At 35.9% G+C, this 14,581-nt stretch overlaps 1 protein-coding gene across 2 annotated transcripts in view; it reads left to right on the plus strand.

The window, feature by feature from the left end:
• EPM2A (EPM2A, laforin glucan phosphatase) overlaps positions 1-14,581 on the plus strand; it is a 171,203-nt gene that overhangs the window by 146,570 nt on the left and 10,052 nt on the right. For both annotated transcript variants that reach the window (XM_027850691.1, XM_027850690.1), the window contains exon 3: positions 10,707-10,948. In XM_027850691.1, coding sequence (XP_027706492.1) covers positions 10,707-10,948 — 242 coding nt within the window. The remainder of the gene's footprint in view (positions 1-10,706; positions 10,949-14,581) is intronic.

Raw genomic sequence — 14,581 nt, forward strand, 5'->3', positions numbered from 1 at the left:
TATGTAAGAAAACCAGGGCCTAGAGAAATGAACTGATTTTTCCCATGGTAATAAAGCATTGTGATCCCAGGAGTGGTGAATAGCTATAAGTAAGCCACAAATGTTTGTCACTTTGAGAATGGAGGCAAAGTAGAGAGAAATGAGGGGTAGGACAGTGAAACGGTAATACAGAAGTCTAAGGCAGGAACACAGCCATGATATTAACAAGGAGCTAAGAGAACATCGGAAGATTCCAAGCAGTACTACTTCCCAGTGGTCATGAAGGAAGGACAGTTTATAGAGCAGAAGACTAAATCAAAGCCAAAGTATACTTGAAAAAGTGATTAGGAAGGCCCGAGAAGTAGGGTAACCTACTGGGTGGTGCAGTTGCCACACCTCTTAGATACTTAAGAGACCAACACCTTGTTCAATCCAGAACCTGATGCTGGTCAAGAAGATTTCTCTTTAATATGGTGCCATGATATAATTTAATTTTTGACAGTGAAGACTAAATGATATACAAATGAAGGACAGAGCAAGACAAAAATCATTGCATAGTTTTGTTAATGCAAAGAAAATGGAAACATAAAGCACAAGTTAAGCAGTTACTTTTAACTACAGATATCGTAGCATATTCAGATTTTTGCCTCCTTGTATTTTAAAGTGATATCCCATTCTATGTAATCATCATGCCAATTTATGAAATGGATTAAATTGCTTTCTCCAAAATATCCTAACTACCTATAATGTATTAGTTCATTAGTCACTGTACAGTGATCTGTTTAGGTTACCAAAAATTGAATTAATGTTTGTAGACGATCTAAAAACTTTTCTACCATTTTACTACTGTCACTGTAGAAGCAAAAAGTTCTATATAGACATGAAGACTGGTTTACATTTTTATTTGTTTTGTGGCTAATCATAGCCAAAGACTTGTTTGTGGTCAACTTATTTGTCACAAACCTCATTGTATTTAGTTGGTAAGCAGATAACAGACTCTGTTGCCTCCATAAAAATCCTAGTCAGATGCCTCATCATGGTATGGAGATGGTCTTGGATTCTGGAAGATTATGCCAGTGTGGTATAAACTATCTCCAATTATGTCAAACTGGAATATCTTTAATGATAGTCTCAGTGACAGACTATGCCAATATTAGATGATGGTTTCATATATGTATATATAATATACATACATACATATATATTTGTGTGTATGTATGTGTGTATGTGTAGGTATGGAGAGAGAGAGAGATAGACACAGAGAAATGCTTATAGATATAGACTTGTAAAAATAATTAAACTCATGGAAACTGATGATATAATCACTAATTGAGAAAATGTAGATAGAATGAAAAACCAGGACAGAACCTTGAGGAACACCCATGGTTAGGGGGCAAGACATGCATATGGTAATCCAGCGAAGCAGATGAGAAATAGTCAAACAGAGTAGGAGAGCCAAGCATCATGAAAACCTAAGGAGGATGGAGTATCTAGGGAGAGAGAGAGTTATAAGGCTGGAGGAAAGAATATTGAATTTAGCAGTTAGGTAAATTGCTGATTGCACTGGTAACCTTGGAAGAAGTAGTTGGACATATCATGCACTTCCCCATTAGCCTTTGGGTTACTTGTAATTTTGATTTTTTAGAAATTGTGGTATGCCATGATTCATAACCACATAGCACTGCCAAAGGAATACTGGTCTGTAAACAATGGGTTTTTGTGTTAGGAAAGCAGCCTGACGTCACATGAAATTGGTTTCCTGAATTCCTTCTTTCTCATATACAGTTCTATTCATTGTCCACCTGCAGTACTTGTATAAGACATGTTAGTAACAGACCAATTCAATGAGTTGCCCATTTAACAGTAGTCCAGATATAGTCATTCTTCATCCATTTGTATTACCTGTGTGAAATGTTAGCTCAATCTCCTGAGTAATTGTGCATCTCATTTGGGAAGACTTGTTCAGTTGTTATTCAGTGATATCCACATGTAGAAGTATTTGGAAGAGTTCACCATCTAGGGTTAACTTGGGGCCAGTGAATTAAAAAAATATTTTGGTAACTATGTCAATATTATTAGTTTTCTCAGTAATTCTATGTCTTTTACTTTATGAATTTAAAAGCACTATTTTGAGAAGGGGTCTATGGACTTTATCAAATTGCCAAAGAGACCTATGATACAATCAGTGGTTAAGAACTCCTAGCATATAGGGAATCCCTTTCCATTTGGACTCTGTGAAGGGCATTCTCTCAGTGGCAGACATTTTTGACAAAGATACTTTGTTTGCTATTGCTCATCAGAGAATCATTACGATGTTTTCTTTTGAATATATCTATCAAGGAATCTTATATGACATTAAGTGTGGGAGTCACCATATTTGAAAAGAATCATTGAATCCTTTATTTATTCATTTATTTATTTATACTTTAACAAGTTGAATGCTTCTTTTTGTAATCAAGAAAGAAAAAGTGGGATTTTGAATTCTCTATACATTTCTCTTGTGTATTTCCCTCATCTCTCTCCAGAGTTTGAATCCCACACTACCAACTATCTGCTGAATATCATCAGTTAGACATCCCATAGCTATATCAAACTCGGTATGTCCAAGATGAAACTCATTATCTTTGTGATAGAATATAAATTCCTTGAGGTCAGGAACTATTTCATTTATGTCTTTACATCCCTCGTACTTAGCATAGTGCCTGGCACATAGTAGGTACTTGAATACTTGTTGATTAATTGATTGATAAAAGACAAGCTTTTCTATATGGTATTTAAAGACCTCAATAATCTGGCTTCAACCAGTTTTTCCAGTCTGATCATACGTTAAATGCTCTAAATTCCAGATAAACTGGCTGTTTTATATTCACAGCATTCAGTTTTCTGCCTCTGTGACTGTATATGCTATCTGCCATGCCTTGAATCTTCTTCCTTCTCTTGGAATTGTGTAGGATGTGAAGATGTGGCTGGCTTGTGATTTGTGTTGATGAAGGGAGTCCCTAATCATTGACATCACAGAAATAATAAGGTATAATGAAGTAGTAAACTACACCATATATTTTACTTGTGGCCTCCCAAATTTTTTTCCCAAAAAATATGGAATTAGATTGATCATTTTTTCTTTTAAAAACACTTATATAAATAGATGTAGACAATATTTAAGATGATACACATTAAAGAGTGATATAAATAAATTATATTGGTAAGTGTAGAAACATACCTTATAAATATTATTATATTAAATATATCATTATAAAACTTAAAGATTGTCAATGACTAGTTTAGCTTGGACGTAAAAGTCTGTCATGACTGCTTTTCATTCATTCACTGTAGTCTTTGTTGCTATTGAAGAGTTTTTTTTTGACATTGATCATGTTTTCATTATTGAAAATAAATTATTAAAAACTTATCAGTGTCATCTGCCTTGTCAATGGCAAAAAGTCACAGGACAATGGAAGTCATATATTTCAAGATTTTTCATTCTATGAAAGAGAAAATTGTTCTGCCTTGTTTCTAATAAAAGTGTTTCATTGGCAAAATAATAGAATTTGCATTGTCACTGTGGAACTAGTCATAAAGAAAAGTTTGTAATTCAGAAGGAAAACTGCGAAAAGAAAGTAAAGTCTGCTAAAGTAAGGTTTATGAGGACAACAAAATATGTTTACTGCAGGGAATAAATCAAATGCTGCTGCAATTCAGGGAAGCTTCGCTTCGTTGCAGACCATTGCAAAATGATCGAAGTCATTTACAGATGGTGACTTCATAAAATAATGTTTATTAAAGACCTGAAATTCTTTGTTTTGGGTAAACAGAAGCCTTTAAAAATATGTTTGTTAGTGAACCCAGTGGCCAAATGCATCAACAAATTGATTGCGGATTTGTCCTGACGACTTGGAGAAGAAAATAACATACTCTGTAGCTTTTTTCCATCATGATTTATGGGAATATAGACATTATAGATCTAGCTTTGTTTCCTGTTTTTATTAAAGGGATGACTGACAAATTTAAAAATGTAACTAGTGCCCATAAAGGGAAAAAACTGGAGCCTTTTCCCCTACCCTATCCTCATTTGTATAGACTTCTACTTGTGCTTTCTAATTATGTAGGAGAGTAAGTATTCTCTTTTATTCCTGAACATATCCTCCTCCACTCACCTTTTATTTCTTCTTTTAAGATCATCAAATATAATGGAATCATTCCCAGGCTCTCTGTCTTATTTGACTCCTTCTATAACTCATGATAACATTAGGGATCTGAAGGGGCACGTGTGTCATTCCTCCCCTCTACTTCCCCAATTAGAATATAAGCAGAACATTTTAAAGTTCCCCTTTAATTATTTATTTGCATTTCCTTTTTATGTTTCTTTTTACTCTCATGTTTGTTTTTCAAACTTTTCCTTCAACTCTGGTCTTTTTATTATAAATGCTTGAATGTCTTTTATTTCCTTCAAGATGCATTTCCCCCTGTAGGATTATACTCAGTTTTTCTGGGTAGATTATTCTTGGTTTAAGTCCACTTATTTTGCCCTTTGGAATATCACATTCCATATTCTCCACTCTTTTAAAGTGGCAGCTGCTGAAACTTACGTGAACCTGACTAGTTCCCTTGACACTTGCATTCTATCTGGCTCCTTACAGTATTTTTTATTTGACTTGATAGTTTCATCTTCAGGATACACTCCTGACTCTCAACATTATCCATTATGTCCCTGCACAAGTATCTTTTCCTTCCCACCTTCCTCAGCTTTTCCCTTTCTTTTCATATGTCATAATCTCCCATTAAAGCACAAACTCCTTCAGGGAAAGGATTGCATTTCTTTTTGTGTCTATTTGCCTTCTATTTTTTATTCCCCTAATTTATCTCAGTGTCTATCACATAATAAGTGATTATTTACTTGACTCTATGTTGTTCCTGAGAGTTTCTTTCAGGAAGTGGATTCTTTCTGTTTTTATTTTAGCATATTTTCTAATATATTTGGCCACTATTCTTTTTTAAATAAAATTTTATTTATTTCATGAAATACTTCCCAATTACTTGTAAAAAACTTTTAAACATTCATTTTTTAAAAATTTTGAGTTCCAAATTTTCTCCCTTTCTTCCTTCCCCCCTCCTTGAGAAGGCAAGCAATTTGATTTCTGTTATCCACGTGAAGTCATGCAAAACATATTTTCATATTTGCAGTTTTGAAAAAGAAAACATAAACCCTTCCCCCATCCCTACCCCCACGCCTTTAAAAAGTATGCATCAGTCTGTATTCAGAATTCATCAGGTCTCTCTCTGGAAATGGATAACATTTTTCATCATGTGTCATTTGGAATTATTTTGGATAATTATCTTGATCAGAGTAGCTAAGTGTTTCACAGTTGATCATCTTTATACTCTTGTTCTTCCTGTGTACAATGTTCTTTGTTTCTGCTCATTTCACTTTATATGAATTCATATAAGTCTTCCCAGGTTTTTCTGAAACCATCCTACTCATAATTTCTTATAGCACAGTAGCATTCAATCACAATCATATACCACAACTTGTTCAGCCATTCCCCAATTGATGGGTGTTCCTTCAATTTCTAATTCTTTGCCTCCACAAAAAGCCTTCTACAGATATCTTTTTTTTTTTTTTTTTTTTTTTTTTTTTTTACAAATAGGCTCTTTTCCCTTTCCTTTGATCTCTTTGGATATAGACCTAATAGGAGTATTGCTGAATCAAGGAGTATGCGCAGTTTTATAGTCCTTTGGGCATAGTTCTGAATTGTTCTCCACAATTGTTGGATCAGTACATAGTGCATTAGTGTCCCAACTTTTCCACATCCCCTCCAGCATTTGTAATATTCCTTTTCTGTTGTGTTAGCTAATCTGACAAGGTGTGAGGTGTACTTCAGAGTTTTAATTTTCATTTTTCTAGTCAATAGTAATTTAGAGCATTTTTTCATGTGACTATAAATAGCTTTGATTTCTTTTTCTGAAAACTGCCTGTTATATCCTTTGACCATTTATCAACTGGGGAATGGCTATTATTTTTATAAGTTTGGCTCAGTTCCTGTATACTTGAGAAATGAGGCCTTTATCAGGGAAACTTGCTGTAATTTTTCCCCCCATTTTCTATTTTCCTTCTAATTTTGACTGCATTAGTGTTGTTTGTGTGGCCAATTTTCACCTTTGATTTCTTGAAATGTGATATACAGACTTTTTTTTTCTTTTGGTTGTAGTTTTTAAGTAGTCCAGTCATTCTTAAATTAGCTCTCTTTGGGTCTCTTTTCCAGGTCAATTGTTTCTGTTATGAGATACCTTACCTGTTCTTTTTTTTTCAATCTTTTGACTTTGTTTTGCTATTTCTTGTTGTCTCACGGAATCAATAACTTCTTTTTGGTCCATTCTAATTTTCAGAGTCTGTTACTTAAGTAAGATTTTGTACCTATTGTGATAAGCTTTTAATTCTCTTTCAAGTCTTTCCTCCAAAGCTCTTATTTCTTTTCTAATTCTTTCCCCCTATCACTTTCATTAATTTATAATGTTTATTTTAAGCTATTAAAAACTGTTACTTCATTTCTTGTAGGAATTCTAGTTAATCATATGGGCAAGCTGTGTTTTCTTTTGAGGTTTTTGCTCATTGATGCTCTGGATTTTTGCTCTGGTCATTCCTGGGCATTATAATGGTTCTCCATCTCTCTCTCCCAATTTGTTTTCTCACTCTTCCAGCCTTACTTCCAAGATTAGCATTTGTTATTAGGGCTAGGCACTGCAAACTTCTGGTGGGATTATTCTGACCTAGTATGGTCCTGGCCTGTCTTACCTGAGTTCTAGTCTTGATGTTCTTCAGATACTCAGTACTGAGTTCTTTGAGGATTTTAGGGACACCTTCAGGCAAGGAGGTACTTTCAGTACTTTTAGTGAGCCCGATACTATCAGATCAAGGGCATGGTCAGATTGCTATCTTCCTGTGCTTTCCAAGTCCAGGCCTCAGTTTGGGTTTAGGAAACACAGGTTCAGACTTGCCTATATATTTAAGTATATAGTTGTCCTCAACCTCTGTCAGCTAGCTGGAAGGCTTAGCAGGTTGAAAGCCACAATACTCTTATCCTAGCCTTGTTTAGGGACTGGGCCTGATTTGAGATTCATTTTGGATATCTTTATGTTGCTGGCCTGGTTCTGTCCTGGGCCTAGGGCTGATTCCTCCATCTATTCTCAGCAATCCTGCACTGTTGACCAAGCTCTTTTTGCACCCTATGGGGCTGAGCCTGCAATCCTAGCCCATTCTGGGTGAGCCTTTACTGATAGCCCAGCCCTGTTTAGAGTCCTAGGGACCCCTAGTCCCTTGCCTGTGGGTCCCATTTGTGATCTTAGTCTTGAAAGATGACCCATTGTGGTTTCCTTTTAGATTTTTCAGTCATTACTCCTTTTGGTCCTTATCTTTGATCTTTCTTGTAGGGGAAGCTACTTCCTTTTAGTCTGCCAGTGTTTTTCAAAATAAATATATAAATGGATCCAGTTATTAGGCTAAAATAAAACTGTCCATCATGCTTTCTTTTCTTCACATAGCCCCATTTTCCACATAAACCACTCTTTCTTCCAAAAGATTTTATTTGTGAGACCTCTGTACTAAATTGTATGATACAAAATGGACAATAAATTCAAATGGGTTTGCAGAATGGATAAATCAGTGAGAGAATAATCAAGGAAGCCTTTACAGAGAACTGGTAGAACTTAAAACTAGGCCTTAATAAATGGATAGGATATGAATGTACCAAAATCTTAGAATCATAAAATCACAAACCTCAGTAATCATTTGATTCAGTCTGTACCCAAAAAAAGACTTTCCATTACAACATACCTAACAAGCAGTATGGTACAGTAGAAGGAATGCTGAATTTGGAATCAGAAGACCTGAGTATACTATGGGTAAGCCATTTAACTTTTCTGAGTTTCACTTTCCCCAACTATAAAATGAGTAGGTTCAAGCATCTGCTTGAAGATGAAAACTCTCAAGGAAGGCTATTCCACTTATAGATAACTAGTGTTAGAAATTTTTTTTCTGTTAGCCTCAATTAGCCTTTTTTTTTTTGGTGACTTCCATATATTGCTCTTAGTTCTGCCCCTTGAGGGTGGGAGAGCAGAACAAGACTAACCCTCTTCCACATAATAACCCTTCAGATGCTTAAAGACAGCTGCCATATACAAACTCATCCCTCTGAGTCTTCCATTCTCCAAGTGAAACATTACCATTTCTATTATTTGTTATTTATTTGTCATTAACTTAAAAACCTTCACCATCCTGGTTGCCATCTTTAGAGTATTCTCCATGTTATCAGTGCTCTTCTTTAAACTATGATTCTTAGAACTAAACACAATATCCCATATGTTGTATTCCAGGGCAGAATTCAATGGGATCTTATTTCTTTATTTCCAAAACCTTTTTCTCTCCATATAGCCCAACATGCCATTAGTATTTTGGGCTGCCATATCATGTTGAGTTTAATATTCATTAAAATCCCTAGGTCTTGTAATATAAACTGCTATCTAACCACACCCCTCCCATCTTGTACTTAAAAAGTAGATTTTTTAAAAAGCCTAAGTGTCAGACTACACTTATCTTTCTTAAATACATTTCATCTTATTAGAGTCAGGCTCATGTTTTGTCTTTGACGATCTTTTTGTATCCTTACTCTGTCATCCATTATGTTAGCTATCTCTCCTCACTTTTCACTTTCTGTAGATTTGATAAGAATGTCATAAATTCCTTTATCCAAATCCTTGGTAAAACCATTGAACTTTATAAGACAAAGCACAAATCTCTGAGGGCACTTCATTGACCACCATCTCCCATAAAGACATTGAATCATTAATGATTCTTTGAGTTCATCTTTTCAGTCATTTCTAAATCCATCTGTTTTCTCTGTTATCTAGCCCATAGTTCCCAGTCTTTTTTATAAGAATATTATAAAGAATATATCTCATAAGAATATTATAAGATGCTTGATCAAATACATTGTTGAAATCTAAGTAAACTTTACATTTAGTATCCTTCTAATGTATTAGTTTGGTAATTGTTAAAAAAAGAAAAAAAAGGGTGATCTGGTATGACTTATTCTTGCTGAGGCTGTGATACTTTTTCATGATCAGCATTTTCTTTTGAGATGTTCACCAGTTAAGTTTTATTTAGTTCATTATAGACTCTTCCCAGGAATTGAAGCTAAGGCCATTGGCCTGTAATTTGTAATCTCTTTTTTTTTGTTTAAAAAAAAATGTCAGGATAACACTCTCTATGCCTATGCTACTTCTTTTCTCCATGATCTTTAAACTTTACATTCAGTAAAATAGCTCAGCAATCTTATCTACTACTTTTTTCAATATCTAAGGATGGGCCTACCTTATCTGATTCCAGCAACTTGAATTTATGCAGCTAAGTGCTCATATTTAACTTGGTGGTTAATTCCCTATTAGCCATTTTTATTCTGTCCTTTCTGGCTCAAAAGTTATTCTCTTTGGCAGAGATAAAGTAAGAAAAAAATTTGGGCAGCTACGCCTTCTCTCTATTGTTAGATAATAATAATAACAATAATAATGATAAAAACTAGCAACTATATCATGTTTACTATGTGCCAGGCATTTACTATGTGCCAGTGCTAAACACTTTATGGTTATGGCATTTTATCCTCATAACAACTGTAGGAAGTAGGTGCTATTATTATCCTCATTTTACAGATAAGGAAACTGAGGAAAACAGAATTTAAGTGACTTGCCAGGGGTCATGGAGCTGTTAAGTGTCAGAGGTTGGATTTGAACTCAGATTTTCCTGACACTAGGCCTGGCCCTCTATCTACTGCACCTGTCATTCCATCTACCTTAAGAAGTTGTCCTATCACTACTGTGATCATCCTGTTTTCCTCAGTGTAGCTAATGATAATAATTTTTTTTAGTTTTTTTTAAAGTTTTCCTTGTCAACCTCAGCACATTCTGAAGTTTAGGTCCTTGGACATTATTCTTACAATGATGGCATGCCTTTGTATTCATCCTCTGTTACCCACCCTTATTTCCATCTTCTATAAATATGTTGTAAAAATACAAATTTGTTGGTGTGATTTCTGTTCATCTTCATTGAGCTCTTGAACACCTTGTAATTTTCATGTTCATTGAAATTGTTTCACTTTGTGTCTTCAGAATTTCATTTTTGAGAATTTCATATCCTTCTGGGCCTTATTTGCCCTGTAGAATTTTGGTCCATGGAATATGACCTGCCTTTTCTCTTTAGCCTTTAAAATCTGCTCTCTGGAAATATAGTGTGCATGTCAGACTCTGCCCAGCTTTCATTTCTTTTGTCATACACTCTAGGAGAAAAGTGGTTACTTTCCCCAATGTTCTCATTGTTTCTACTCCATTAACCGGTTCCTCTCTGCTAAGTGAATATCTAATCTAGAATAGAATTTCCTTTTTTTGGTTCCTCCACATTTTAAAAGATGAAATTATTATTAAGGAGTTATGGTAACATTGTCAAGAACTGTATGAAAAAAATACACACACACAAATGGAAATAAACATAGTATAATTGTTAGAAAATGTAGGGAAAGTCGGTGAGGCAATTTACTTAACTGAAGCAGAGGGTTCCCTTTAATCAGAAACCTGAATGATTCATTGTCTGGGCATTCTTGTTAACTGAAGTTTTAATGTAATGTTTGGTGTGTCCCTTTTTACATTAAATCATGATGATACCTATCTCTACTTTTAAATCCTAGAATTCTCCCAAATATCTGGCTAGGAAGCTGCCCTCGACAGTTGGAGCATGTAACTATCAAACTGAAGCATGAATTAGGAGTGACAGCAGTAATGAACTTTCAGACTGAATGGGATATTATACAGAATTCATCAGGTTGCAACCGCTACCCAGAGCCCATGACCCCAGAGACCATGATCAAGCTTTATAAAGAAGAAGGAATGGTCTATGTATGGATGCCTACACCAGACATGAGTACTGAAGGTAATGATTCTGATGGTTGCCTCTCTGCTAAATGTTTTAAGGAAACCCCTGAAAATGTGTGCTTCATGAATTAAGCAAATTTCAGGTGGTAGAAATCTAATTTTATATTTAGCTACATAATTTTATTGTGCATTTTGTATTCTCATTTCATGGTTAAAACTCTGATGAAATTAACTCCTGATCAATTTATTGTTCCAAATTGGTTTTCCAAGTTCATCATATCCACCTGTGACCTTCTCATAAGGTTTGTATAATCACATATTCTTAGTTTTTATTTACCTGAGTTTAAGAGAAGACTGGTTTTCTCTTGTTTGAGATCTGACACTCCAATGACTCTATGATTTCATTGATGTGAGTATTTTCTCCAACAATACAACTTAGAAGTCATCCATGCCTGCACGTACTGTGCAATTATCAGCCATATGCTCCCATTAGTACTCCCGTGGCAGGGGAGGGGAGGAAGGGATCCTACCTGATGTACTAGAGACCTTTCTTTTGTTATTTTGATATTTTGAGGTTGAAAGCCACGTGCCTGGCCTGTCCTTAAGTTGTCTCTCACTTTTCCTATATGACCAATTCATCTTTTTTTCCCCCTATCATGCATCTCTCTGATGAGGTTTTTGACACTTCTGCATAATTCCTTGTTCCCTTGTTTATTTCACTCTTGTATGTCTCCACTGAACTTTTGTGGTTCTCAGATTCATTTCTTCAGACAGTGTAATATTCTATTTCTGGCAGCCTTCTAACATCATCAGAAGAATAATGGTATTAAGACTGACCTTTGTTTCATGAGAAATCTGGAGGTCATTAAAAGGCCTTTGCAATTTTTCAGTGGCATAGCCTGTTCTCTGGGCCCAGCTCCATGTCCTTTTGTAGTATGTATCCCAGATATGTAGACTGATGGATATATTCCATGCAACCACATATCATTATCTATGCAAGCAGTCATTCTTTATCACCCTGTTCTTCAGTATGTAGGCATACAATTTAAAATCCTTCAAATTACTGAGTACTTTGAACATGTCTAGATCTCGCTGAATTTTTTTATTAACATTTTTTAGAATTAAAGAGATGTATGGTGCCAGTCGGTGGCAATTAGACTATTCTAATTAGCATATTACTCTTCTGGATTTTTCCATCATGCCCAGGAAAGCTCTTCATCCTCGAAGAACACTAATCCCTGGAACTCACACTTCAGAAGTATCCTCTGCCCTCTGATTGGATGGTGGAGGACTCTTCCAAGAACCTCTATTTAAGGTGGGCTCCCAGGCCAACCGTGTCTTCATTTCCCACTGGTCTATATTCCTCTGGGCTTCTACATTATGCTGTGCTATGGGGTACCTTCTCTTTCCCACTTTAAGCTTTATTTTGTGTGTTGGATTCCCCATATGAATGTAATCCCCCTGAGGACAGGAATTGTCTTTTTTCTTATATTCATATTTCTAGTGTTTAGCAAAGTCCCTGACATATAGCAGTCATTAATAAATGCTTTTTGACTGCTGACAGTGTAACATCATTCTTGGTATGACAACATATCGAAACATTTTTGGGGGGGGGGGGTTAAGGGGGGTGTGAACCTGTGATTTCATTGGTATAGGGAGATCTCTACAAAAAAACTTCTCTTACTAATGTATCTATGCACTGTTTTGCTTATAGCCTTAGAGAATTTCCTGGAGCCCTTAGTGGTTTAAAGACCATCAGGGTCACAAAGCCGATATGTGTGAGAAGCAAGACCTAACACCAGATTTTCTTGACTCTGAGGACACCTCTCTATCCACCATGACATGCTGCCTTTCATAGAAGCATATTGAAATATATTAAAATGATTTATTTTTCACAGAAAAGAGTAGGTACAATTGAAAAAGTACCAAATTTGGCATCAATATTTGGAGTCAAATGCTAGCTTTACCACTTGCTACCTGTGTAAACTTGGGCAAGTCACTTAAAGTTGCTTGGCCTTACTTTCCTCTTCTGCAAAATAAGGAGGTTGGCCTAGATAACCTCTAAGCCTAATCTTGAGTTCTGTGATCTAAGGAACCCCTTCCTTGATGACTGTTATCTGCAGTGGAGTGAACTGCATAGTCCTCAAGGCTAAAGGGTTTTCTTCTGAGCCAGACTTTCCCTAGGATAGACAGCAATCAAAGGGTTAATAATCATTCCTGCATCCCAATGGGACATTATCAATAAATCAATCTGTCTGTGAGGTCACAAGATGAGCATGTGAACATATAGATTAATTCAGCTGAATATTTTTAGAGCCCTAGAGAAAAATCTATCAGGAAATGTTTTGAGCTGCAGCATAATGCTGTCAGATGAAGTCTAAGACAGAAGACAGTTGTTAGGCTAGACTGTCACCACTAGTTGTCACTGAGCTGTTAAAATCAATTGTACAATCGATTGTTACTCTTGTACGCTTTGTTGTAGGCAGAGAAGATGTTTAAGTGTTGTATTTTTCCCCCCAGGATGTGATTTTACCTTAGCAACAAAAAGCTCCCAAACCTGCCGCCTCCTTCAAAATCCGTCTTTCAAATTCAGTTTATATTTTTGCAAGGAAACCACTCTTTTTATGATTGTAGTTTGTGGCATGGCAACGGATGCCCACACTAATTTCTGGGGACAGTTAACGGGCCTTAGTAAAGGCTCGAGGTGAGGTCAGATCCTGACCTCTTTGTCTGACATTCAGAATATGCCAAGTGTTCTTAACAGCCTGTTAATGTGATTACCAAGAAGTGCCTGTGACAATGCTAGGGAGAGCGTATCTGTATTACATTTTGAGTGTTTCAGGGGGAAAAGTTATACATGAATAAATTAATATCAACAAAATCAAACCTGACCTTCTTCTAATACCTTTTACTAAAAGAAACATAGATTCGTATAAACACATACATGCATGACTAGCATGTGTGGGAGCAGAATTGATCCTTCCAGAGCCAGCCTTTGACAAAAATGCAAAGAAGATGAAAATTTTCTTTGGTACCTTTCTCTTCTCCTTACTCAGTATCCCTCAGTGCCTTCATGCTGCCCCTGGCTGTGGCACCCTCCTCTGGTAGTATCCCATGTTTCAAATTTAATGCTTTTGGAAACCTTTTTTATTATGAACTAAACAAACAGAAACATTTAATATTCAGAGGACAGGAAAGAGGCATGTATAAGAAACCATGAACTATTATTTTATATATATATGTAATACACACACACACACACATATACGCATATGTGTATATGTATGTATGTATCCCCAACTCTTAGCCCTGAATAGAAGCTCTCATTAATAGTCACCAACATTTATTAAGCTCCATGCCATGCATTGTGCTAAGTGGTGGGGATACAAAGAGAGGCAAAAGACGGCCCCTGCCCTTAAGGAACTCACAATTTATAGTCTCTCAAAATAAATCATCTCTGCCCTTCAAAACCTCCTCAATATACAGTCCTCAGCTAGGTCTGTGGCATACCTGGCTATGGTTGACAGTGGGCCAGGATAGTCAATTGGCACTAGGACCAGAGAACGAGTCTGGATGCATCACAGGTTTAACCAGGCAAGAACTAGAGTTTGTAGAAGAAAGTCAGAGTTCTTTCTTTCTTTCTTTTTCTTTCTTTCTTTCTTTCTTTCTTTCTTTCTTTCTTTCTTTCTTT

This window comes from Vombatus ursinus, unplaced genomic scaffold (assembly GCF_900497805.2).
Source record: "Vombatus ursinus unplaced genomic scaffold, bare-nosed wombat genome assembly UNPS02009132.1, whole genome shotgun sequence".
Classification (NCBI taxonomy): Eukaryota; Metazoa; Chordata; class Mammalia; order Diprotodontia; family Vombatidae; genus Vombatus; species Vombatus ursinus.